Here is a 23,381-nt window from a genome sequence, read left to right as displayed (position 1 = left end):
TGGAGAGTCTCTTTGGGGGGAGGAGGGGGAACTGGAGAAGCCAGAAGTGTCAATGTGCCAGCGCCTGCATGCCCTCTAGAGAAGCGACAGCCTTCTCCCTGGAATCCGTGTCAGTGTCAAACGCTGCGGTCGGCCTCTGGCCAGGTGCAGACACCCACCCCCCACAACCCCGTCGCGTAGTCGCGGAGTTGCGGGTCCTGGCTAGGGCGTTGTGTGGCTCTGGCTGCAGATGCAGTAGCGCGTGGGAATAGCGACGCCAGCGAGGGGTCAACGCCTTCACTCCTTTCTTGCTTTTTGCTAACCATCAATAGCGGATCCCGAGGACGCAGCGACGGAGGATCTCCCCTGGCAGCCAGACTTCATAGGGGGCAGGAGTAGGAGCAGGCACCTCATGCTCACTCAGGCCTCCAAGCCTCAGTCTCCCCGATCCTTGGCTGACTCTCCTCATCCCCCTCTCTTCTGGTGCTCCCGCACGTCCCCGCTCCCCCTTTGTGACCGGGATCTCTTTCACCCTCTGCTCCAGCTTGTCGCAATCGCTGTACAAAGGGCTGGGGGCGGGAGTGGGGGGCGGGCGAGGGGAGCTCGACCCGAACTGGCTGTCTCCGCCGGGCCGCGACCAATCCGGAGCGCGCGCGCCCTCCCGCTTGGGAGGGCGCTGGGCAGCCGCGGGCCTCCGGGCGGAGCCGCGGGCAGAGCCGGGAGCCGGGCGAGGGGACAGCTCGGCTCCCCGCCGCCCAGTGCCGCCCGCCGGAGACTGTGCTGCCAGGCCATGCCTCCATGGGCAGCCGTCCTCGCGCTGCTGGTGGTGGTGGCGCTCGCCCTGCTCCTCCTGCGCCCCTGGAAGCGCGCCGTCGGAGCGCGGACCTCGGTCCGGGACCATGAGGAGCAGGAGGTGGTGAGCAAAGGCCCCACGGTTCAGTTCAGCGACCGGCGCGAACCGCTCCCCGGGGGCTGCAGCCTCGTTTGCAAGCCCTCGGCGCTGGCCCAGTGCCTGCTGCGCGCCCTGCGACGCTCGGCGGCGCTGGAACCCGCCCCGAGCTCCTGGCTGTCTGGGCCCCACCTGCAGACCTTCTGTCACTTCATCCTGCCCGTCGGGCCCGGCCCTGAGCTAGCACGTGAGTACCTGCAGCTGGCAGATGATGGGCTGGTGGCCCTGGACTGGGTCATAGGACCTTGTGCCAGGGGCCGCCGGGTCACTAATACTGGAGGCCTCCCGCCCGTGCTGCTGGTAATCCCCAATGCGTGGGGACGCCTCACCCGCAATGTGCTGGGGCTCTGCCTGCTCGCCCTGGAGCGCGGCTACTATCCCGTCATCTTCCACCGCCGCGGCCACCACGGCTGCCCACTGGTCAGCCCCCGACTACAGCCTTTCGGGGACCCGTCCGACCTCAAGGAGGCGGTGACTTACATTCGCTTCCGACACCCGGCGGCACCCCTGTTTGCGGTGAGCGAGGGCTCGGGGTCCGCGCTGCTGCTGTCCTACTTGGGGGGGTGCGGCTCCTCCAGCTATGTGACCGGCGCCGCCTGCATCTCGCCTGTGCTCCGCTGTCGCGAGTGGTTCGAGGCTGGCTTGCCTTGGCCCTATGAGCGTGGGTTCCTGCTGCACCAGAAAATCGCTCTCAGCAGGTGGGTACCGGGAATAGAGGTCTACAGCTCTACCTGGTATGGGTTTCCGAGCCACAGATAGCATCGTGGCTGCGGTCGGTACCAGACTACCACAGCCAGGCCTCCTGCCAGGGCCCCATCAGTTCATCTCAGTCTCAGGTGTCCTGGCAACCGGTGGTCAGCGGAGGCCTGCACCTGACATTTACCGCTTAGTCCATAGCCAGATACGTCAGCAAACAGAGCTCTGGAAGCAATTGCAGCCGATTATCTGTCCAGAATGTTTACTTTCAGACTCTGAGCCAGAAGGTGGCAGGAATGAGAAATGTGGCAGCATTTGATTTATTAAAATTCTTCAAACTGACAGATGTTTTACATATTTCTAGGTGAGCACGCAACACTTAGTTGTTTGTTCTTTTTGAGATAAGGTCCCATATAACTCAAGCTGTATAGCTGAGGGTCCCACTGAACTCCAGATCCTTTTGCCTCCGACTCCTAAATGCTGAGATTACAGGCATCCGGCAACGCACAGCTACAAAAAAATAATAGTAACGATGATAATAATAATAAGAGAGAGAGAAGAAGAAGAAAACAGAACAAAACACTAAACTTAAAATCTCCAAAAGTAGGACCAATTTTAACACCGGGCCAAGAACTGTTCCACAGAAAACTTGAATGACATTTCCAGTCTTTCCTAAGAGAGGGTAAAATGAGGTAAGAGGCATGCTGGCAATAAATAGAAAAACCCAGGACATGGGGTCAGGCCTGGCTGGGTTTAAATCCTGAATTTACAGAAAGTTGGCTAGACTCACGTCTCCTTCTGTTAAATGAAGTTAATACTAACCCCTCAGCGGGTGTTGTGATTATTAAATGAAAACACGAGAATCTGACTGGCATCAGGTAAAGCCAGGCGTGGCAATTTTTTTTTTTATCTCCTATTTTGAAAAGGTCAAACCCTGAGACTGAATGAAAAGTGAGAGGTGCTACCATGGCAACGCAGAGGCTTGGTACAAGGTACTCTCATCTAGCTTAATTGCCAGAGTTTCCACTCCAAAATGACCACCATCGGTGTTTCCCATAGGCACCAGCCAGAAGCTGGGTAAGACCAGCCAGAAGCTGGGTAAGGGAGATGAAGAGGACACCCTTCCCATGGAAGTCGCAAGTTGAAAACTCGGGCACTGATCGAAATTCAACTGGCTGAGACTAGATTAATCTGTCTAAAGGATTGGGCTGGGCTGCCCGCCCTGGCTTCCTTGTGACCCTTCTAGGCCCTCTCCAGGGAGCTGAAACAGCTAGAGGTTCCTCTTCCCCACGCAGGAGTTTGAGGTCCCCATTTGGGAAGCCACCTAGTAGACCAATTATAAGCCCAGCTGTTTTCTCTGCCTGCAAGCACTTGCTAGGATCCCTTGCCCCAGTACGCCTGACCAGGCACACACACACACATCAACATAAAAACACAAAGGTGCCAGGCAATAGTGGCACATGCCTTTAACCCCAACTCTCAAGAGGCAGAGGCAGGTGGATTTCTGTGAGTTCAAGGTCAGCCTGGTCTAAAAAGCAAGTTTCAGGACAGCCAAGGCTACCCAGAGAAACCTTGTCTTGAAGAAAGAAAGAAAGAAAGAAAGAAAGAAAGAAAGAAAGAAAGAAAGAAAGAAAAAGAAAGAAAGAAAGAAAGAAAGAAGAAAAAAACCCACAAAGGCAGAGAATGGAATAAAACAGTGATTGACTCTGGGAGAGGTATCACCACCTCTGGTTTGGATGGTCCGAAACAGTGAGTTCTCTTCAAGATGGGCTTCAGAGGACACAGGTCATGAGTTCCTTGGAAAAGGTCCAAAGTTGAAATTGCAGGAGAGTTATCCCTGTAGGTCAACAGCTGTGAAGTCAAATGCTACCTCTGGTGGCAGGTGTGACAGAGAAGGAATGATCACCCCTGTGGAGAATCAAACATCTGCATTTTATTTGAAGATCTTCTGGTTTTAAGTAATGGCCAAGATATCTAAGGGTTTTGGGTGGCTGGAGAGATGGCTCAGTGGTTAAGCATCATTGCTCTTATTACAGAGGACCCGGATTCAACTCCCGGCACCCACACGATAGCTCACAACCAGTTCCAGGGGAGCCAACACCTTTGCATGGGCACATGGTACACATATGTACACACAGGCAAAACATTCATACACTAAATAAGTCTTTCAAAGAGGGAGTGTTGTTTGCTTGTGTGTATTTGTACAGAGAGGGGGGAGCTCATTGTCATTACTTGGAACTCACAGAGATCCGATCCACCTGCCTCTGCCTCTTTTTTTTTTTTTTTTTTTTTTTTTTTTTTGGTTTTCTCAAGACAGGGTTTCTCTGTGTAGCTTTGCGCCTTTCCTGGAACTCACTTGGTAGCCCAGGCTGGCCTCGAACTCACAGAGATCCGCCTGGCTCTGCCTCCCGAGTGCTGGGATTAGGGACCTGTACCACCAGTCCTGTTCTTCTTTTCTGTAGTTCAAAAGGCTCTGTGGCCAGACTCTGGCCTGGAGACTGCCTCCACAGTAACTTTGCCTGTCATGTGATGCTCTGCCTTTTCTCTCTCCGCTCTCCCACTCACCTTCTGTGGCCAGGTATGCCTCTGCCCTGGAGGACACCGTAGACACCAGCAAGCTGTTCCGGAGTAGCTCCCTGCGAGAGTTTGAAGAGACCCTGTTCTGCCACACCAAGAGTTTCCCCATCAGCTGGGATACTTACTGGGACCTGAATGACCCACTCCGGGACGTGGATGAGGCTGCTGTACCTGTGCTGTGTATCTGCAGTGCTGACGACCCGGTGTGCGGACCCCCGGACCACACTCTGCAGGCTGAACTCTTCCAAAGCAACCCTTACTTCTTCCTGCTGCTCAGTAGCCATGGAGGCCACTGTGGCTTCCTGCGCCCTGAGCCCTTGCCAGCATGGAGCCACGAGGTCATCTTGGAGTCCTTCAAGGCCCTGACTGAATTCTTCCGAATGGAAGAGAGGATGAAAGGGCTGAGCAAGCGCAGGACTTCATTTTTAGGGGGCCGGCGTCGTTGGGGAGGCCTGCAGAAACGAGAGGTCTCCCCCTCTTCCAATCTGGAGGAGATCTTCAGCTGGAAGCGTTCTTACACCAGATGAGGCTGGCCTGGGGAAGCCCCTGAACCTTCAAGAAAGAACTCAACAAGGTGTCCCAGCTACTGGAAGACTGAGGACTGGGCCAGGGAGCTCTGCTCCCTTCTCTCTTTCTTTTTCTTTTTCTTTTTTTTTTTTTTCTTCATTTTTTCGAGACAGGGTTTCTCTCTGTGCAGGTTTTGGAGCCTGTCCTGGATCTTGCTCTGTAGACCAGGCCGGCCTCGAACTCACAGAGATCCGCCTGGCTCTGCCTGCCTCCCAAGTGCTGGGATTAAAGGCATGTGCCACCACCACCCCAGCTCCCTTCTCTCTTAAAACTGGAGTGAGCACACTACCTTGAGAACTGCGCCGGCTTTGAGAGACACATTCTTGCTCACCCTGCTCAGCCCATGGTCACTGTCTCTTGTTATCAAAGTCACAAGCCAAGTAACAGCACAGGCTAAGGGGACTGGAAAAAAAAATCCTAGCTGTCCTTGCTGTGACTCCAGGGAAGATGAGCTTATGCAAGTTAATGGGTGGTTCTGTCCCACATAAATAATCAGTTTGGTGACTCTGAGTCTCGAGCTGGAGCCACTTGGTACAGAAAGGACAGGATGTTTGTGTCTCAGTCCTACTCGCTCATGTGCTCTGCGGTTGTGGTTCTGTTCTGACTTCTGCATCGGCAGCTGGGGAGGCAAGCTGTCGGAGCTGCCTGGCTCTCCCCAGTCTGAGAAGGCAGCAGAGGCAGGACATCCTGGGCTGAGGCCAGCTTGCTAAGAGTTGGCAAGGGTAGACCGTGAATCTGTTCCTGCCTCTCATGGTGGCTGGGAGCTCCAGAGCCGAGCTGGGCTCTAGGCTATGCCCTCCAGCCTGGTCTGAGCCATCTGCCAAGAGTAGTTTAGAAATAGGAGTGCTGTTGCCTGGGGTCTGAGGGTTCTGTTAGACCATGGTTGTGATAGCCAGGTAGGCCAGATGTGTTCTGACTCAGGAAACTCCTCCAGAGAGCAGCAAGCCGGATGTGTTCCTCTTGAGATGTAGGCTTTCTCACAGTCAGTAGCAAGAATAACCCTCAAACAGGATTTCTGATCCCTGTTCTCCTGGTACTAGCCTCTGCCTTTCCAGAGCCAGGAGATCGATCTGGGAGCAGAGGAGAGAAAAATCCCAAGAGCTTGATGAATACAATCTAGCTATTTATGAGTGTTTCACATTACCAGCTTTGTCTGCTCAATTATTCAAAAGGCAGAAGAGCTGCTTTCTGGATCCCACCACTCAGCCACTAAGTGGGCATTTGGCTTCATGAGGAATAATGCTGAAGACCAGTGTGAAATAAGGTGTAGCACACAGATTGACTTACATATCTTGGATTCTGTTAAGCCTTTAAAAGTTATTTTGATTTTGACAGTTGTACATCTGGATCCACGAACACGTGTTGTTAAGATTCAAAAATCTACCCTGAAATTATATATTTTTAATTTATTTGTGGTGCTTAGACCTCACTTGCTAGGCAAACACTCTACCGCTGAGCTACATAAATCCAGCCCAGAAGTTAGTTTTAGTTTTATCAATGGAAAAGAAGCCACCAGTTTTCGTTTTAAATCAGCAAAGAGTATTTCACAGCAAAAGGCATCCTGGGACATCCTGGGGTTGTGATCCCAGGTTTGGATCAGCTTGTTCTGCCGATCTTGTTTTTTGTTTGTTTGTTTTGTTGTTTTCTGCCTGACCTGGAACTCACTATATAGACCAGGCTGGTCTCGGATTCGGACATCCACCAGAGCACTGAAATTAAAGGTACGCACCATCCCACCCAGTCGTCTGCTCTTGTTCTTTTAGATTAAATAAGAAACGCTGAACTCACTCCAAGATGTACTGCAGACAGCATTTAGTTTTCTACGGCACATATCTTATTGTGAGAGGTCTTTTTTCCCCATCGTCTCCACTCCTAGCCTCTCCCCCACATCCCTCTCTGGCATTCTGTCATCATTTCTGAGCAAAAGAAATAAAAAGGAACTGAGCTCTGAAGAGGAAGTTTTCTGTTGCTGGCGAACCACAGTCATGGTGGAAGGCCTGGTGAAGGGCGGGCTGCTGGCCCATGGCCACCCACCCCTGCCACCACATCCAGGACCGTAGGGCTTTCAGTTCATTACGGTCCTGCTCTCCCATCTGCCCTCCTCAGAAATAATGCTAAGATGGTTGGAGTTCAACCCTAAGGTGTAGATGTATCCAACCTTCTTATTAAATAAGAAACACAGAACCAATGCAAAGAAGAAAGCCAAGAGGTCAGAGCTAAGAGCTAAAACCTTACCCTTCCTCCTGCGGTGGTCCTACCTATCCGAACCAGAGCTACCCCTGTGTTAAAGTCTTTATATAGAGTTCCTGTCCTGCCTTCTCATTGGTTGTAAACCCAACCACATGACCGCCTCCTCACGGCCTGTCTGTATAGGCCTCCAGGTTTTCCATGATTGGTATCAAGATTAAAGATTAAAATAATGGCTGTATCCCTGAACACACAGAGACTTACCCAGCTCTGCCTACCAAGTGCTGGAATTACAAGCGTACGCCACCACTGCCCTGCTTTCCTATGGCTTGCTAATAGCTCTGACCCCCGGGCAACTTTATTTATTAACATACAAATAACATTTTAATACAAATAAAATATCACCATACTAAGGCTTACTTTAAGGGTCCCTAATGGCAAAAATCTGGGCAATTTTTTTTAGGCCAGCTACCACAGGATCCCAGTTCTCCAAGAGAACACTTGTGAGAAAGAGTGGCTGGTGGATTTTATTTTATTTTTTTTTTAAATGGGCAAGCTTGCCAGGGAGGGGCGTGTGACTTGCAGTAACTTTTTCTTCTCTTTTGTGGAGCTGGTGCTTACCCAGAGCCTTGCACACCCCAGGCAGCGCTTGACCACGGAGCTCCACCCTCTACCCTGATGTAGGTCTTGGAGCTCCCAGAGGAATGGCAGAAAACTCTTGTTCAGCTTCTTTGGGCCCTAAGCCCCACTGATTTAACCCTAAAACATTTCCTCTTCATGCTCCTAATACAGGGTATTCTCAGGGAGCCATGATTTATTATTGTTGTTGTTGTTGTTGTTATTATTATTTTTTGAGACGGCATCTCACAATATATCATTGGCGGGCCTGCAATACACTCTGTAGCCCAGGCTGGCCTCGAACTCACAGAGATCCGCCTGCTTCTGCCTCCCGAGTGCTGGGATTAAAGGCGTGTAGCACCTTTGTCTAGCACCAAGTCTAGCTCACATAATTTGAAAAAAGAAAAATCTCTCCATTCCTATTCAAAGGCCAGTGCTGAAGGCTGGAGATGTGGCTGGGTTGGCAGAGTGCTGACCCAGCATGCACAAGGCCCTGGCCTCAGTCTTCAGCATTGCATGAACCCGTGTTCACATTTGTAATCCCAGGGGGGGGAAGCAGGGGCTTCAGAAGTTCAAGGTCACCCTTGAAGGAGCTTGAGGTCAGCATGGGCTACTTGAGACCCTACCTCAAAACAACAAAACAGAAAAACAAACAACAACAACAACAACAACAACAAAACACACACACACACACACTAGGGCAAAGGATCATCTTTACCAGAGTGATTTCTGTTGAAGCAGGAAGGGTTTGGGAGACCCTGCCCTTCATCCAGATTGGGTGAGTTTGGGTAAATGGCTAATCCTGTGGAAGAGCTGGAGGAGAACCAGGCACATGATTTGGAGAAATTGTGGTTCTTTGAACAAAACACAAGCTCTGAGTTTAAGGAAGCAACAACAAAGCAAACCCCAAGAAATACCAGTGAGTCTCCTTGTGGGTCCCTATCATGCTCCCCGCAGCAGACCTCCTCACGGGCAGCCTTTTGGTCTCTTGGTTTTTCACGAGCACCTTCAAAGGGGAAAGGAGGATGAGCCTGGGAAGCAATGGCTTCAGGGAGGCAGTACCCCGGGAGCAGAGACCGAGCAGAGTGTGGTGGCTTTTGCCTGTAATCCCAGCATTTGGGAGTTAGAGACAGGAAGATCGGAAGTTCAAGGTCAGCCTCAGCTACATAACAAGCCAGGGCTATGTCTCAAAAACCAAAAATAAGTAAGTAAATAATATGAGAAAAAAATGGGTATGGAGTCCTCTGTTTCTCCCAGAGAATCAAAGTAGAGGAAGTAGATAGTTGCCTCTGAAGGCCTATGCTAAGTTCTTACTGTTGATATCAAGACCATGCTAAGGGACTGGGAAGATGGCTCAGTGATTAAGAACACTGGCTGCTCTTCCAGAGGATCCAAGTTCAATTCCCAGCACCCACATGGCAGCTCACAACCGTCTGTAACTCCAGCTTCAGGGGATCCAACACCCTCACACAGACATATGTGCAGGCAAAATACCTATTAATGATCACTTTTAACAGTAAATTATTAAAAAAAATAAGAGAACAATGGAGGAAAACATTTAACATTGACTATTTGCTTCATGTGCACCTGCACACATGTACACACACAGTACTAAGCTGTAACAATTCTCATAAAGACTTAGTTTATAGTGCCTAGAGACAACAGGATGAAAAACAGAACACCAGAATTCTCTTTTGAGAAGACATCCGTTTTGTGTAAAGACATCCTTCCTAAGACCCAAACGCTGCTTAAAAAGAGGCCTTAACAGGAACTGCTGTCTTGGCTTCATGTATAACCTCAAAACCGCCTGCATCACAGACTCCTCTATGCTCACCTCCCACCCGAACCACAGGGCCCTTTGTCAGACACCCTCAGAGTCACCAAGGTATCCTCACTGAGCCATGAGCAAGCAGACACATGAGCCACTCGGCTACTTTTACATGTTGACAAGGAGATTGTGCAAGGCCATAGTCAAGCCACAGAGGATGACATCGGAACATTTTACTAGTTATCATGGTTTGCTTTTAGAAGGTTTGAGAAGATAGACCCAAGGACTCTATGTACCCAGAAATGCAGTGAATGCCCCCAGACTAGCAAGCTCCATGTTTTCAGTGAGATATTCAAGCTAGACTTTGGCATGTGTGACGGTACAAGTACTAAGACCTGAGAATGGACTCATTTCAAATGAAGGTCTCTTTTTAAGATTACTTTTATTATTCTTGATTATATTTATACATGTATGTTTGGGGTGGGTCTGTGGCCTGTGTGCAGGTGCCTGAGGTGAGAGGTAGTGGACACCTGGAGCAGGTGGTTGTAAGACACCTGATGTGGGTGCTGGGAATGGAACCTGGGACCTTTGCAAGAGTAGTACATGCTGTTGACCACTAAGCCACCTCTCCTGCCAATGAAAATCTCTTTTTCTCCTTTTCTTTTTTTCGTGTGTGTGTGTGTGTGTGTGTGTGTGTGTGTGTGTGTGTGTGTGTGTGTGTTTCAAGACAAGGTTTCTCTGTGTAGTCCTGACTGTCCTGGAACTCACTCTGTAGACCAGGAACTAGCTTGCCTTTGCCTCCCACATGCTGGGATTAAAGGCATGCATGCACCATGGGGCTGGAGCCCCATGGGTTAAGAGCACTGATTACTCTTCCAAAGGACCCTGGTTCAATTCCCAGCACCCACATGGCAGCTCACATCTGTCTGTAACTCCAGTTTCAGGGGACTCCGACACCCATGGCAAAAACACAAATGCACATAAAAATAAAATATACTTAAAAAAAAAGGCATGCACTACTATGCGCAGCCGTGTTCTTAGTCTCTAGGAACAAATTTGTGTTGCCTGTCTTTCCAAGTCTGCCGTGTACTGAGCTCAGCTTACCTGCCGAAGGGTTCACAGAGCCTCCTGCACGCACCGGTCATTCTAACACTAAGCAGAAGCAGCTGTTTAACGAGCTAATAATTTCTCAGCAGGTTTAAAATTCCTTGGTCATCAATGGTAGCTTCTTAGGCAGGTTCCAGTGAGTAATGAATGTGTGTGAGTTACATAATGACCTGGAGCTACAGACTCAAATGATCCCGGGAAAGCCAAGGTGGCTTTTTACACACCTGTAATCTCAGTATCCAGGAAGCTGAGACAGGAAGCATTTCGAGTTTGAGGCTACCCTGCGACAATAGCAAAACTGTTTCAACTGCGCACTCCCTCAGAAATTCATTCAGTGACTCTAAGAGGTATTTTATTAGTTGCCTCATAGGAGAAGACTGCAATCATGATGAGCTTTAGTATGTAAGGTCTGCTGGGATCAAGGGAGACAGTGAAAGCTTGTGGAGGCCATTCTCCAACTCGAATTCCTCAGCCAGAACCCAAACCCTCTAATGAAGCTGTTCCTACTTTCCCATCAGACACACTGAAAACACCATTAAGAGACTGCACAATGCACATTAGCTGAAACTCATTTCCACCAGACTGAGCTCTGAGATGTGGCTTTTATTATTTTGTGTGCACGACGTATGCATGTGTGTGGGTGTATGTGCCAGCCTGTCCATGGGGAGGCCAGAGGTCTCCACTGGGCATCCTCACGTTCTTTCACTGAACCTGGAACTCACTGATTGGCTAGGCTGTCTGGCCAATAAGCTTCAAGGATCCTCCTGCTTTCATTACCCCCTCACTAACTGCTGGGGTTACAGATGCAAGACACCACTGAGCCCAGCTTTCCTGTGGGTCCTGGGGATTCAAACTCAGGTCTTCATGCTTGAGCAGCAAGCACTTTACCATTGAGCCATGTGCTGAGCCCCCAGAGGTGGAACTTTGAAGATCTCACAATCAGTGATGGGGCTAAGATTTGAAGCCAAACCAGTGTTCTTTTGTATGTGTGAATGTTTGGTGGCCAGAGGACCTCAGGTGGTTTTGTTTTGTTTTAGAGACAGGGTTTCATATACCCCAGGCTAGCCTCAAACTATGTAGTTGAGGATAACCTTGAACTTCTTGCCTGCTGCCTCTTTCCTAGTGCTGGAGTCACTCACTACCCCACCTGGTTTATGGGCTGCTTAGACTAGAGCTCAAGGCCTTGTACACACGGCGCAGGAACTCTACTGTGAGCTAATACATATCCTCAGTCCCCATACCCATCCCCCTTTTTTGAGACAGGATCTTTTACTGACCTGGACCTTGTCCAGTAAACCAGGCTGGCCAGTGAGCCCCAGGGATCTGTCTGTCTCCACAACCTCCCTAGCAATGGGATTTAGCCTGGTTTTGTTTTGTTTATTTTTGTTTTTTGAACAAGTAATCAAGGCTTATTTTCAGCAGATTCAGAGAACGAAGTGGAAAGTACACCCTCCAGAATGGAAGGCAGCCCCACTGAGTAGCAAAGGCGTTCCAGTTTCTCTTCCCCTCTTCTGGAGACTGAAGTCAGATCCTCTTGATGGACTGAACTCCAAGCGCTGCCCATCCCCCACATTTTCTTTTTTGGGTTTTTAGAGACAGGGTTTCTGTGTAGTCCTAACTGTCCTGAATTCACTCTGTAGACCAGCTGGCCTCGAACTCAAAGATCCACCTGTCTCCTGAGTGCTCGGATTAAAGGCGTGTGCCACCATGCCCCACATTTTCTTTTGAATTCTTTTGTCTGGGATTTGGATGTAAGGTTTCAGCATTGCCAGACCAACTATCTCCAACTGTTACAATCCCAACCCAGCCAGCTTTAATTATGTCATAAATAAATTGCTTTTCCTTGACAAGTTCCTGTCTGAAATAGTAGTGGGACATGTCCATCTTAGACTTTGTAAAGGATGGTAACAAAAGCAGAAATTATGGGGTTGGAGAGATGGCTCAGTGGTTAAGAACACTGGTTGCTCTTCCAGAGGATCTGGGTTTGATTCCCAGCACCCACAACCATCTGTAACTCTAGTTCCAGGGAAACTGATGCCCTCCTCTGGCCTCTGAGGCACCAGATACAGATGTGGTGCTCAAACATACATGCAAACACCCCACTCCTACCCTCCACAAAAGCCCACAGAAATTTCTCTTTGGAGCTGTTGGGAGTAGGACTCCAAAGGGAGACGTATACATCCATCTGTAAAAATCTTCGTCACTGTGTGTGTAGGCCCCACATACAGCTAATAGAACCCTTAGCAACCCTGACTCCTTCTATTCACTAAAAACAAGCAGTGGAAAAAAAAAGGGGGGCGGAGGTGGGGTGGTGGCGGCACACGCCTTCAATCCCAGCACCTGGGAGGCAGAGGCAGGTGGATTTCTATGAGTTCAAGGCCAGCCAAGGTAGCATAGAGAAAAGCACTTTCTGCTCTTTCAGAGAACCCAGGTTCAATTCCCAGTGCTCACATGGTGGCTCACCAAGTCTCTAACTCCTGTTCCAGGGATCTGATCCCTCTTTTGACTTCTTCAGGCACCAGGAACACACACACACACAGTGCACAAACATATAAGCAGGCCAAGTATCCATACACATAAAAGGACATAAATCTTAAAATTAAAAAAAGAGCGGACACTCTGTGTACTAAAATTACTTTTATTACAGTTGATCTTTTAAACATTTCCTTTGCTATGATACAAAGGATACTTACAAACAAAATATTACATATGACCTGTTTTCGTTCTTAAGATTCTGACAACTTGGTAACAGCTTTAAATGCACAATCTATACAATTAATACAGGTTATATACGAACTATAAGGTATGCTGAACCAGAAGAATACTGACAATATACTGTACAATAAGCCTTACCAGTTAGTGCTGTGGACCATTTCTATGAAAAGGAAAATGCACACCTGCAGTCACCTTTCCCAGCTGGTGCTGACAGTGAGGGAGAGAGGCTTCTTCCTCATGCAACCCTTGGTAAGCCTCCACTGTGGGCATCTGTTCAGTCTACAATTTGAAAGGACTGGGTTTACTCAAAATTATCCACCATTAAAAGGATACTGTGTGTTCAACATGATAATCTCTTGCCCTTCCCAAATCTCTCCGTTTTAAACGACCGTAAGTCCTTTGTCCACTATGAAAACCCTACAGGCTCAAGGGCTTCAGGAAAAGATGAAGGCTGCCAAAAAAGGAGGCAAGAAACCAAGCCAAAATCTAGGTCTCGCAAAATCATCACTTTTCCCCTTCACCAAAGGGAACTAGAAATGTACAAATTCATTGACGAACCTCAATGATAACACATCAGTTAGCTGATAACCCTCACTTATCAGGACCTGACTTGTGGGAATAACTGAAATAGATTGTGGGTACCATACACCACGTTTTGTACAGAACATCTTACTTAGTGAAAATATTCCCTTTAGCCATCGAAGCTGGTCCTGGGCCGACAGGTGTGCATTTCTCTCTCAGTGGTCTACTCAGAAATGATAAGGTTACAGCTTTTTTTTCTTTCTTTTTTTTTTAAATTTTAAATAAAAAAGCAATTGACTGAAGCATTGTCTTTTCTTTCTTTTTTCTTTTTTTTTTTTTTTTAGGTAAATAGCAAAAATAAAAATAAAAACCAACCCTGGCATTTGCACAAATAAGCAAATGGAATGCCATGGCCTTTAAGAGGTTAGTAGTAGAAAGACTAAAGTGAAGAAAATCCAGAGAAAAATCATGTATTAATTTCCTTCTTTTTTTAAAATTTCGACATGTGCAAAAAAAAACAAAAACAAAAACAAAAACCCACAAATGAACCAAAAACAAAACAAAACAAACAAACAAAAAAAAAAAACCCCATGCTGTTTGAGGAAAACAAAAAGAAATGAATACATAAAACTAAAAATATAAATAACGTTTGGATGATTCGGTAAAAGCAGAAACCAACCTGGGTTATAGAAGGGTTATACATTCAAGATGCTTTTAAACCCAGTGGGATAACTTATGTTAAAACTGTGTTAATAGTTAACTTTAAAAATCTCAAGTTTGTTCTTAAATCTTCACAATACAAGCAAAGCTGTTTAAAATATACACTATACATATTTCTCATAGTCTCTCCAACCTCTTAGTGCGCATTAGGCTTTTTCATATACTAAAAGGAGGGGTTCTCAAAGCTAACTTGCTCATTATAACCTGTATTATTTAAATGTTTTATATATGGGTTAAAAACCTTTTCAGACTTACATAAATAGGATTTAGCAACACAAGTGTTAATTTAAAAACTCTAAAGCATTTACAAATAGTCAGGTTGGAACAGCCTAGGGAAGTTATGTGCACTGTACTTTAAAATGTTATTTACATCAGACCATTGTTTTTGTAAAAATTTCCCTAAAAAAATAAAAAAAAGAGAATTAACCTATTCTAAACTAGCAGAGAAGGATCACAAAAAGTAAAATAAGAACAAAATTATTTCTTAATGGAAACCCCACACATCCCCCTTCACTTGGATTTTACTCTATAAAACCACCGTGACTCCTAATAGGCTCTTCTATCAAGTGTCAAGATTATGTGGTAAAACAGTTTGTTAGGTAAATTACTGGCCAAGTGGACTTGAAAAAAATGTTTTTCCACCTTGTCTCTGGCTTGGGTTACATGTGTATTTAAATTGAGGGGCAATCTAAATAGGCACAATTCCCATTTAATGTGGACAAAAAGACAAAATAAAATTGTTAGGAAGAAAGGGTGATGATTTCTTTGAGAGTATGACGTGCAAGGACAACAGCACATGTGGAATGAATGGGCAGCAAAAGACAACAGCATGGCTATACCCTAGGGCAGCCAACGCCTTGATAAACTGATAGCTGTTTATGACCCCGAGAAAGGGCAAGGGCTCCAGTACCCTCACTGTTATTGGAGATGGAGACCAACCAAACTGCAAACTCAGGCAGCTGCATCTTTCAAAGTGACAGAATTCGCTTGATGACCATGTGCAATTTATATTAACAATAATGTTCATGCCGAGGCAATGTATTTGAGGGTTAAGAAAAAGCAAAATGTGCCACTGAGAGAAACCTGTTTCCGTATAACTGGTCTTCATGCTTTCAAGTGGCTCTAATATACCTTGGACACTAAGCCAAGCCATGCAAAAGCAAAGAGTACATACTTTTCATTAACATTGGTATCTCATTTCTAAACCACTGACTTCAAAGTTGCCATAGAAACATATAACACAATACTGAAAGCATACAATTGAGGGTTCATGGATTTTTAAGAAATGCATTTCCCTCATCTATGTTCAACAGTCTTTAATATCTTAGCTACAAGGCATATCAGAGGAAGGGAGGTTAAGTGGGGGTAATGTCAAGGAACATACAGAGTTCTGGAAGTAGGAAAAATGTTCCAGAAATGGGATCAATGTGCCAGCAATAAGCATAGTTCATTTCATTTTAAAATTCAGTTAAAAGAGCCCATAAACAGTCCCAAACCATAGTTATCACCTGCATAATTTACATAAACATCAACACACTTGCACTTTATAGACAAAACACTCTGTAAACATGGCCACTGGGGGAGGGAGACTCCCTACACCTCACTCATGACTGACAACATGTAATCATCATATTAAATAAAATTACTTAGTTTCAAATGATTTCAAACCTGACCAATGATTAAGCTCCATTTCTCCCTGTTTAACAACATTTAACCATTAATTCTAAAAATGTCACCTAGGATGGTTTCAGAATTAGGTGCTAGAACCACAACTAGCAACAACGGCAACCTCTCTAGCTGGCACAGACCTATAAACTTTAGTACAAAACCAAAAAAATACAGAAACTAGGTCAATTTGTTAGCTACATATTTACAGATAATTACATGATTTTTCACTCATAATTGTTAAAACTACAAGTGAAAGGAAACTGTGCAGGTTGAACTACCCGTACTTGGGGTGGGGGGAATTCTTGAGCATCAAGATACCCTTTTTCATTCATTGAGAAGTCCTACCTTCTCTTCTCTCCACATTTCCAACTACCTATAGGTGTAAAGACTATATATCCAGTGGGCATCGGCTGGAGAGGATTAACCTTTTCCTCTGTTAAAGAACCCCTTGTATAACCCTCTCTCTCTCTTCCTCTCTCTTCCTCTCTCTCTCTCTTACACACACACACACACACACACACACACACACACACACACACACACACACACACACAGTTCGGATTGCTGCCAACAGTGAACAGATATGATGACATAGTACACGGCTCCCCAGTGTGTGTTTCCTGTGTCTATTTCTTAAGATACTTATTTTGCATGGATGGGCAGTGCAAGTTTTAGAAGCCTGCAACAGCAGATATGGTGCCTATTTCTTATACTTATGATCTGAAGGCCAGCACTTATTTGAATAAAACTTTGGAAATCTGAATATAATCAAAGAGGAAAAAACAAGTCAATACAACTTTAAAAGTGGGCTATCAGAATTCAGCAGAAAATATAAATGCACAAAAGGAAGAGTTCTCAGCTTCACTTTCTTTTTCTACAGTGTTTAATAAAAATTTCTTTACAAATTAATAATTATTTCCAACGTAGATGTACTGTAGTGATTTCATAAAAGTGCAGACAACATAACCAGACACAGCAAAACAGACTTCAATCAGTAGTCCTTGCATACAAGAGGCACGTATGCTGAGTGTAGAGCACACTCTTCATCCTTTAAGGAATCCGAGGGTGGGAATTTCCAGTTCTTAACTAAGGGTGAGCGCCTTTTAAAAGGCAATGCTAAACCAGGGAAGGAAGACTTCTGTTATAGGGGAACAAAACAAAAACAATGTGTTTATCTTCAATATTGATCTGTATTTTGATAAGCAGCTCAGTGATGACAGCCCAAATTTTGACTTTGCTCTTTAGAGAAGGCTCTACGTAAGAAGTGAGAAATTTTCATCATTATAGAAGATTCACACTTAGTACAGCTTAAATATATTATTTTTCTGACTTTAATACACATTAGGACACTTCACATTCTGAACATGAGTCAAATGCAAAACTATAAACCTCCAAAAGAAAGGGGTGCTGTGGCTGAGCATGGTGGTTCAGGCCTGGAACCCCACTACCTGGGAGCCTGGGACAGGAGTGCTAGGAATTTGAGGTCGGCCTCGGGTAAACATCAATTACCAGACCAGAAAGGGTTACACAGCAAGACCCTGTCTCAAAAGAAAAGAAACTCAGAAAGCGGTGTGTGTTGGACCAAATCTCTGCTTGAACAGCAGTGGCTCAGAAGGGGTGGAAGGTTCATAAGGAACTTACTATTAGCAAGTAAGAAGAGTACTTAAGGAGACAACCCTTCAAACCAGTTCACGCCTTCTCTCCCAGTGACCACCTCCTGTAATTGACAGTTTAGGAGAACCTCAGATAAGTTTTAGTAGTGATTTCTTTCTTGGCAGTTTTGATCCTCAGTAAAATACAGAACTACTGTTATTAAGAGGAAAAGGGAATGAGGGGTCCCAGATTCAACACTAGGAATCTAAAAGGTGACTTTTCACCTTTGCAGAATCAGCACTGGGGTGTCCGTCCTTTGCACAGCTGTTCACTTTTCTCCTGCGTGTATCTTCTGTTGCATTGTAAACCACCTCAAAGAAACACACCAACTGGCTCCTTCCCTATCACATTTTACTACATTGTAATTTATGGCTTGATTTTACTTAACCCTCTCCTCACTAATAGAAGTGCTAAGGGACTGAAAAAGAAAGACTGTATCTACTAATCATCTCATAAATATCAGCCCAGAACACTCTTTAAAAAACAGACACATCCTTGCCTTAACAGAGGATAAAAAAGAAAACAACAACAAAACTCAAAACTGAACCCTGGCAGACATATATAGAATGAGTTATAACCATCTATCTATACACATATAGACTCTCTCTCTCTCTCTCTCTCTCTCTCTCTCTCTCTCACACACACACACACACACACACACACACACACACACACACACACACACACACACACAAATATACACAAATGAAAATAGCTATACCAAAAATGTGCATATGTAAAGTTTTAAAAAGCCAGTAGATCATGGTATAATACAATTTATTTCCACTTGTAAATGGCACAAATGGAGAAATGCAAAGGTGTTCAAGTACAATGAAATCATTTTTATAGGTGAAAATAAATCATATTATTCCAGTGTCCAAAACAATGTATTCTATATATGTTTAAAATGCTAGACATTTACAGAAGCACAAACTTACTAAATTCTGCCCTAAGATCTGGGGGGGAAAAAAGGGATATACACAAAAACTTGTTAGTAGCAGGGTGGAATCTGCAGGCCAGTTTCTTTAGTGTTCTGAATGTTGTTTACTTGATATCCAGGCAGTCAAAAAATCATAATGACAATGTACAAAGCTCCACTTATCAGCAAGGCCTTGACTTGAGACTAAGTGTGTTTCACCTGTGGATGTGACCTTATAATCAGGACTACTCATCTCTAGTCATGGAAATGTGCAGAATAGAAACTCTAAAATATAAACACACTTTCAGCTAACATTGTTTACACAGTGTAAACACTTTCTGATGTCACAATTTAGGGTTAGAGCTAAGTTTAAAAGAAAAGTTATGTGCAAAGGGCAGTGAATTTAATGAGGAATAAAATATCTCAAGATATGAGGCTTTTATTTTTAAAATGCTGACCCAAGAAAGGTAGAACAAGAAAGATCTCCCTGTTAGGTTCTGGATACTAGACATATCCATAACTTCTGGTGCACTACCCATTTCTCCACACTTTCACTTTCTTCAACACACATATAATAAGTGAATTAACTGGGGAGGGGGGAGTGCTAATTTGGTCAAATGTTTACATTTCTACTCCCCCCCCCCCCCCCAGAAAGTACTTGCCTTATCTTCAGGGCATTTCAAACCCTTTCAAATTTTCCTGCTACCAGTTTTTACTGTGATGATTTCTGCCATGTACATGATTCCTCAGAAGTTAGCACTTACAAATACACAAACCTATTAATTTTAATCATTTTGCAAACCACACGTATTTTAACTAAATTGATCGTATAATCATGACCTACATGGGAAAACTGGGTGCCACAGAATTAGATGAGGCAGAAATTCCTATTGGACATGACACATAGTATTCAATCACACTAGTATGAGTGCATTGCGATCAAAATGGACTCAGTAACTCAATTTGACCAAGTGAATCTCACAGCTGGACTATAAAGTGTATCTCTGGTAGTAGTTTGGAGTCTGAAGGAAATTTTTAATTCACATCTGACTTGCTTTCCCATTCTAACCCTCCGGGAGCAGATGGGGCCAGACGTATGAAAAATGGTTTTTAATCGTTTTATAAGATCATCTTATAAAAGATGGTCTTCTTTTATAGTTTTGAACATTCTATTAAATCTAAAGCTTTCCCTTATTTCCTCCAAATATATAGAGCTCTCACTTTGTTTGAAACTCTTGAATAGTGTTTTGAATGCAAAAGACAGAAAACTAAGAGTCCTTTTCATTAGCTATTTGTTCACCTAAAAACCGACATAGAACATGCTTAAACCTTGCCTAGAAGTGTGTGTAAACTTTACTGTCAACCTTCTATTGGTTTTCCGAGGATCTATATTATAGCATCTTTCTTTCTGCCCTTTGTGAGACAGATGAAGGCAGCCTTGAACCCCAGACTCCCACTTCCTAAGTGCTGGAATTATAAGCATGTGCTACTACACCCAGATCTAATTTTTCTTTTAACTAGTGTCAGAAACCCTCAAACCAAAGTCAGAAATTCCTTAAGGGGGTAAGTCATGGAGATTGGAATGACATACCTGGACAAGACATAAAATGTTAAGAAAAGAAAGAACGTCAATAGTAGTAGATGACAATTTGGTCGCTAGTTTGTTCTAAGTATGATTAAGTGTGTTCTTACCCTCTAATTCCATGAAAAGTAGGACCCAGAGTTAGCAACAAGAGCTCTTCAAGACAACTGAAAGGGGAGCAGGGCAATAACTTGTAAGAAACTCTGCTCTGTCACTAAAAATGGCACTGCCCCTTGTCTACCTCCAACTCACGATCTCCACAAGCAACCAGAGGACACAAACTAGCACTGACGTAGACCACTGGATTGATCCTTCATTGAAAAAAGACAGAACACACTCCCCAGTTAGTGGTCCCTGACCACTATGGAACTTACTTTTAATTTTTGTTGTTGTTTTCTTTTACTCACCAAACTACTAGTTTCTTCTCAGTAGTATTTCAGCACTAAGCTAGAGACTTCTGAAAGGGAATTTGCTACTGTGTGATATTAACATGGACCAAGATGGTCCCTAATGAACTAAGAGTTTGTAAGGTACTGCAGCAATGAAACAGCAATTAAACACAGAGGACCTGCAGATGAAGCGGCATCCACAGTGTGAGGATTAGTCAGCAGCTGGTAGTCATTGGCTCAGTCACTCCTGGTGGCAACTAAATAAATAATTGACTATTGCTACTTGTAAACAGGAAATCCCATACACCAAAAAGGGGGTAATAAAATTATGTCTGTGTAGTGTGATGAATATTTGAATAGATGGCAGTTCACAAATATGGCATCATTCAAATACCTCTGGCATCTGCTCTGTGTTGGCTAAGTGTCTTTGTTTTGTACAAACAAAGCAAAAGTACTGTCTGGGGTCTTAGAGTTTGGGTAGCATGAGATCTCACTGTACAAGAGACAAAATGTCAGAATAGAGAGGCTTTATCTCCTCACTCTATGCTGAACATATCTATCACAGGAACTTTCATGGTCCCCTGACCTTCTGGTTTTTCTCTCTGATAGTTCACAGGCTTGTTAGTGCAATCCCCACACAGCTTATGATCTCCTTAAGCAACTCCATCTTATATGATACAACCTACAAAACCAGCGACAAACTTCTGAAGCACTTAGCAAAGAACTACATGATGTTTTACCACCTGAAAAGGTGAACACAATCTTTTAATGTTCATGGTTTTCTGTTTTTTAGTCCAAATGAGGTTGGGAAGTCAGACCCATTTTATAAAGAAAGGAAACACACTCGTAAGGAGTGGAGGTGTGTTTCAGCATGGATGCTACCTGCCCTCAGTGGCTCACAGGATGTGGAATAGGGAGGAAGGCTTTAGATCTTCCAATAAACTTCTTAGGCTATGGACATCCTAAAGTGATGATTCAGGCCAGTTTGCTTCATTTTATTTTGACATTGTTCAGATAAAACCCCTTCTATTAAGCCAATTTCTTTTTGCCACACACATGAAATATTTATCTATTCCCACTTTTAAAATTTTCCAAAAGTTAAAAACAAAGAAACAAAAGCCAACCACAAAAACCCGGCAGCCAAATACTATGACAACCCAATTAGTAAACACAAAACATAACGCTTTACAAAAACGAATAAAGTATACCATATGCACTCAGCTTCCACACGGTAGTACCCAAGTGAGGAGGCTGCGGTGATGATTTCTGTAGGCAGTTTCTTTTGGCAGACAGCTCCAGCGGAATTGCCACTTTCAATTATTATGTGTAAGACATGTGTGACCCATTGGATATTTGTGAAGTGACACTCGTGCTTCTGCTCATGCCCTGTTCTGTCCGTCCCCCAGAAGCTGTCCGCCTCAGAGCCTGGGGGCTATTGCGGACTCCCATACTGCTACCTCGAGGGACCCCTTGCATTGGCCCTGAGGGATGACCCCAAGGCTGGGGTCCACCTTGCATTGGATGGCCCCAAGCTTGTGGTGTGCCACCCATGGGATGACCCCAGTGAGGTCCGGGACCCCCAGTAGGATTGTGAGACCAACTAGAAGCTCCTGGGTAGCTGTGGCTGAATGCCTCAGGGGAGAGATTAGAAAGGACCATGTTACTGAAACCTAGTCTCATGCTTTCAGAGTCAAAAGCTTCAATTTCTCTGGCTTGACGTTCAAGCAGGCTACGTATTCGTTCTGTGCGTTCATTCTGCAAAGCCAACATCTCTTCTTCAATCTGTCAGGGTAGGAAAAGGGAGTAAAAATATCAATTTATGTTTCAGATCTATAAGCTAAAGCAGCAATAACTACTCAAAACAATTAACAGCTTTTTTATGAATTATACTGAAAATTGTTTTAAAAGATACACTGGGATTACAGGTGTGTGCCACTACTTTTTTTGTTATAGAGAAAGTGTTTACAGTTTTTGAAAAACATTCTATTCTTAAGTACAAATAGGATTTGAGACAGGGTCTCACTGTGTAGTCTTAGCTGGCCTTGAACTCACAATCTACCTGACCCTCCCTCTGGAGTACCCAGTCAGATTGTACTTTTTGACCTCATGTTAATTATAGTTATCAAAATAACCATTTCGTTATGATATCTAATAAATTGATAACCAATTTTCAGTGTGTATATAAATTCCTCTTATTATCTCAAAAGTCTTGTTGATAATTTTTTTATTTGGATTGAGGCCCAAACAAAAACCATTCATTTTGTTATTTGTCTTTTAATTTTTTTTTTAAAGTCTATAACAGCCTGTCCATTCCCCTCACCTGTCACTTGTAAACTGGCTCACTTGTCCTATAAAAATGTCTAAATTCTGGATTTGACCAATTATATCTTTTTTTTTTTTTTTTTTTTTTTTTTTTTTGGTTTTTTTGAGACAGGGTTTCTCTGTGTAGCTTTGGAGCCTGTCCTGGAACTCGCTCTGTAGACTAGACCAGGCTGGCCTCGAACTCACAGAGATCTGCTTGCCTTTGCCTCCCGTGTGCTAGGATTAAAGGTGTGCGCCACCACCGCCCAGCTGACCAATTACATCTTGATGCCATCATTTAGTATTTTCTCCTGTGCTCTACTTGGTATTTGCTATAAACTGGTAGATCCAGAGGGATGTTTATATTTAGGTTAAATAAGGATTGACTGATTAATTGGTCATTTATTTATATAAACTGGCCAAAACTCATTATCTTCTTGCATCAGTCAGAACTCTCTGTGCCG

At 44.6% G+C, this 23,381-nt stretch overlaps 2 protein-coding genes across 5 annotated transcripts in view; one reads left to right on the top strand and one right to left on the bottom strand.

Moving 5' to 3' along the window:
* Positions 1-375: 375 nt before the first annotated feature.
* On the top strand, positions 376-6,504 carry Abhd15 (abhydrolase domain containing 15). The gene is made up of 2 exons (XM_052755951.1): positions 376-1,626; positions 4,203-6,504. The coding sequence occupies exons 1-2, from the start codon at positions 392-394 to the stop codon at positions 4,726-4,728; spliced, it is 1,761 nt and encodes a 586-aa protein (XP_052611911.1). The 5' UTR covers positions 376-391; the 3' UTR covers positions 4,729-6,504.
* Positions 6,505-13,070: 6,566 nt separating this feature from the next.
* The window catches only part of Taok1 (TAO kinase 1), a 122,423-nt gene continuing 112,112 nt past the window's right edge, over positions 13,071-23,381 (bottom strand). For all 4 annotated transcript variants that reach the window (XM_052755940.1, XM_052755941.1, XM_052755942.1 and 1 more), the window contains one exon: positions 13,071-22,398. In XM_052755940.1, coding sequence (XP_052611900.1) covers positions 21,937-22,398 — 462 coding nt within the window. In that variant the 3' untranslated portion in view covers positions 13,071-21,936. The remainder of the gene's footprint in view (positions 22,399-23,381) is intronic.

The sequence above is a fragment of the Peromyscus californicus genome, unplaced genomic scaffold (assembly GCF_007827085.1).
Source record: "Peromyscus californicus insignis strain IS unplaced genomic scaffold, ASM782708v3 Scaffold_3__1_contigs__length_106647218, whole genome shotgun sequence".
Classification (NCBI taxonomy): Eukaryota; Metazoa; Chordata; class Mammalia; order Rodentia; family Cricetidae; genus Peromyscus; species Peromyscus californicus.
The sequence above is the reverse complement of the archived record's forward strand: the minus strand, read 5'-3'. Positions and strand labels throughout refer to the sequence as shown.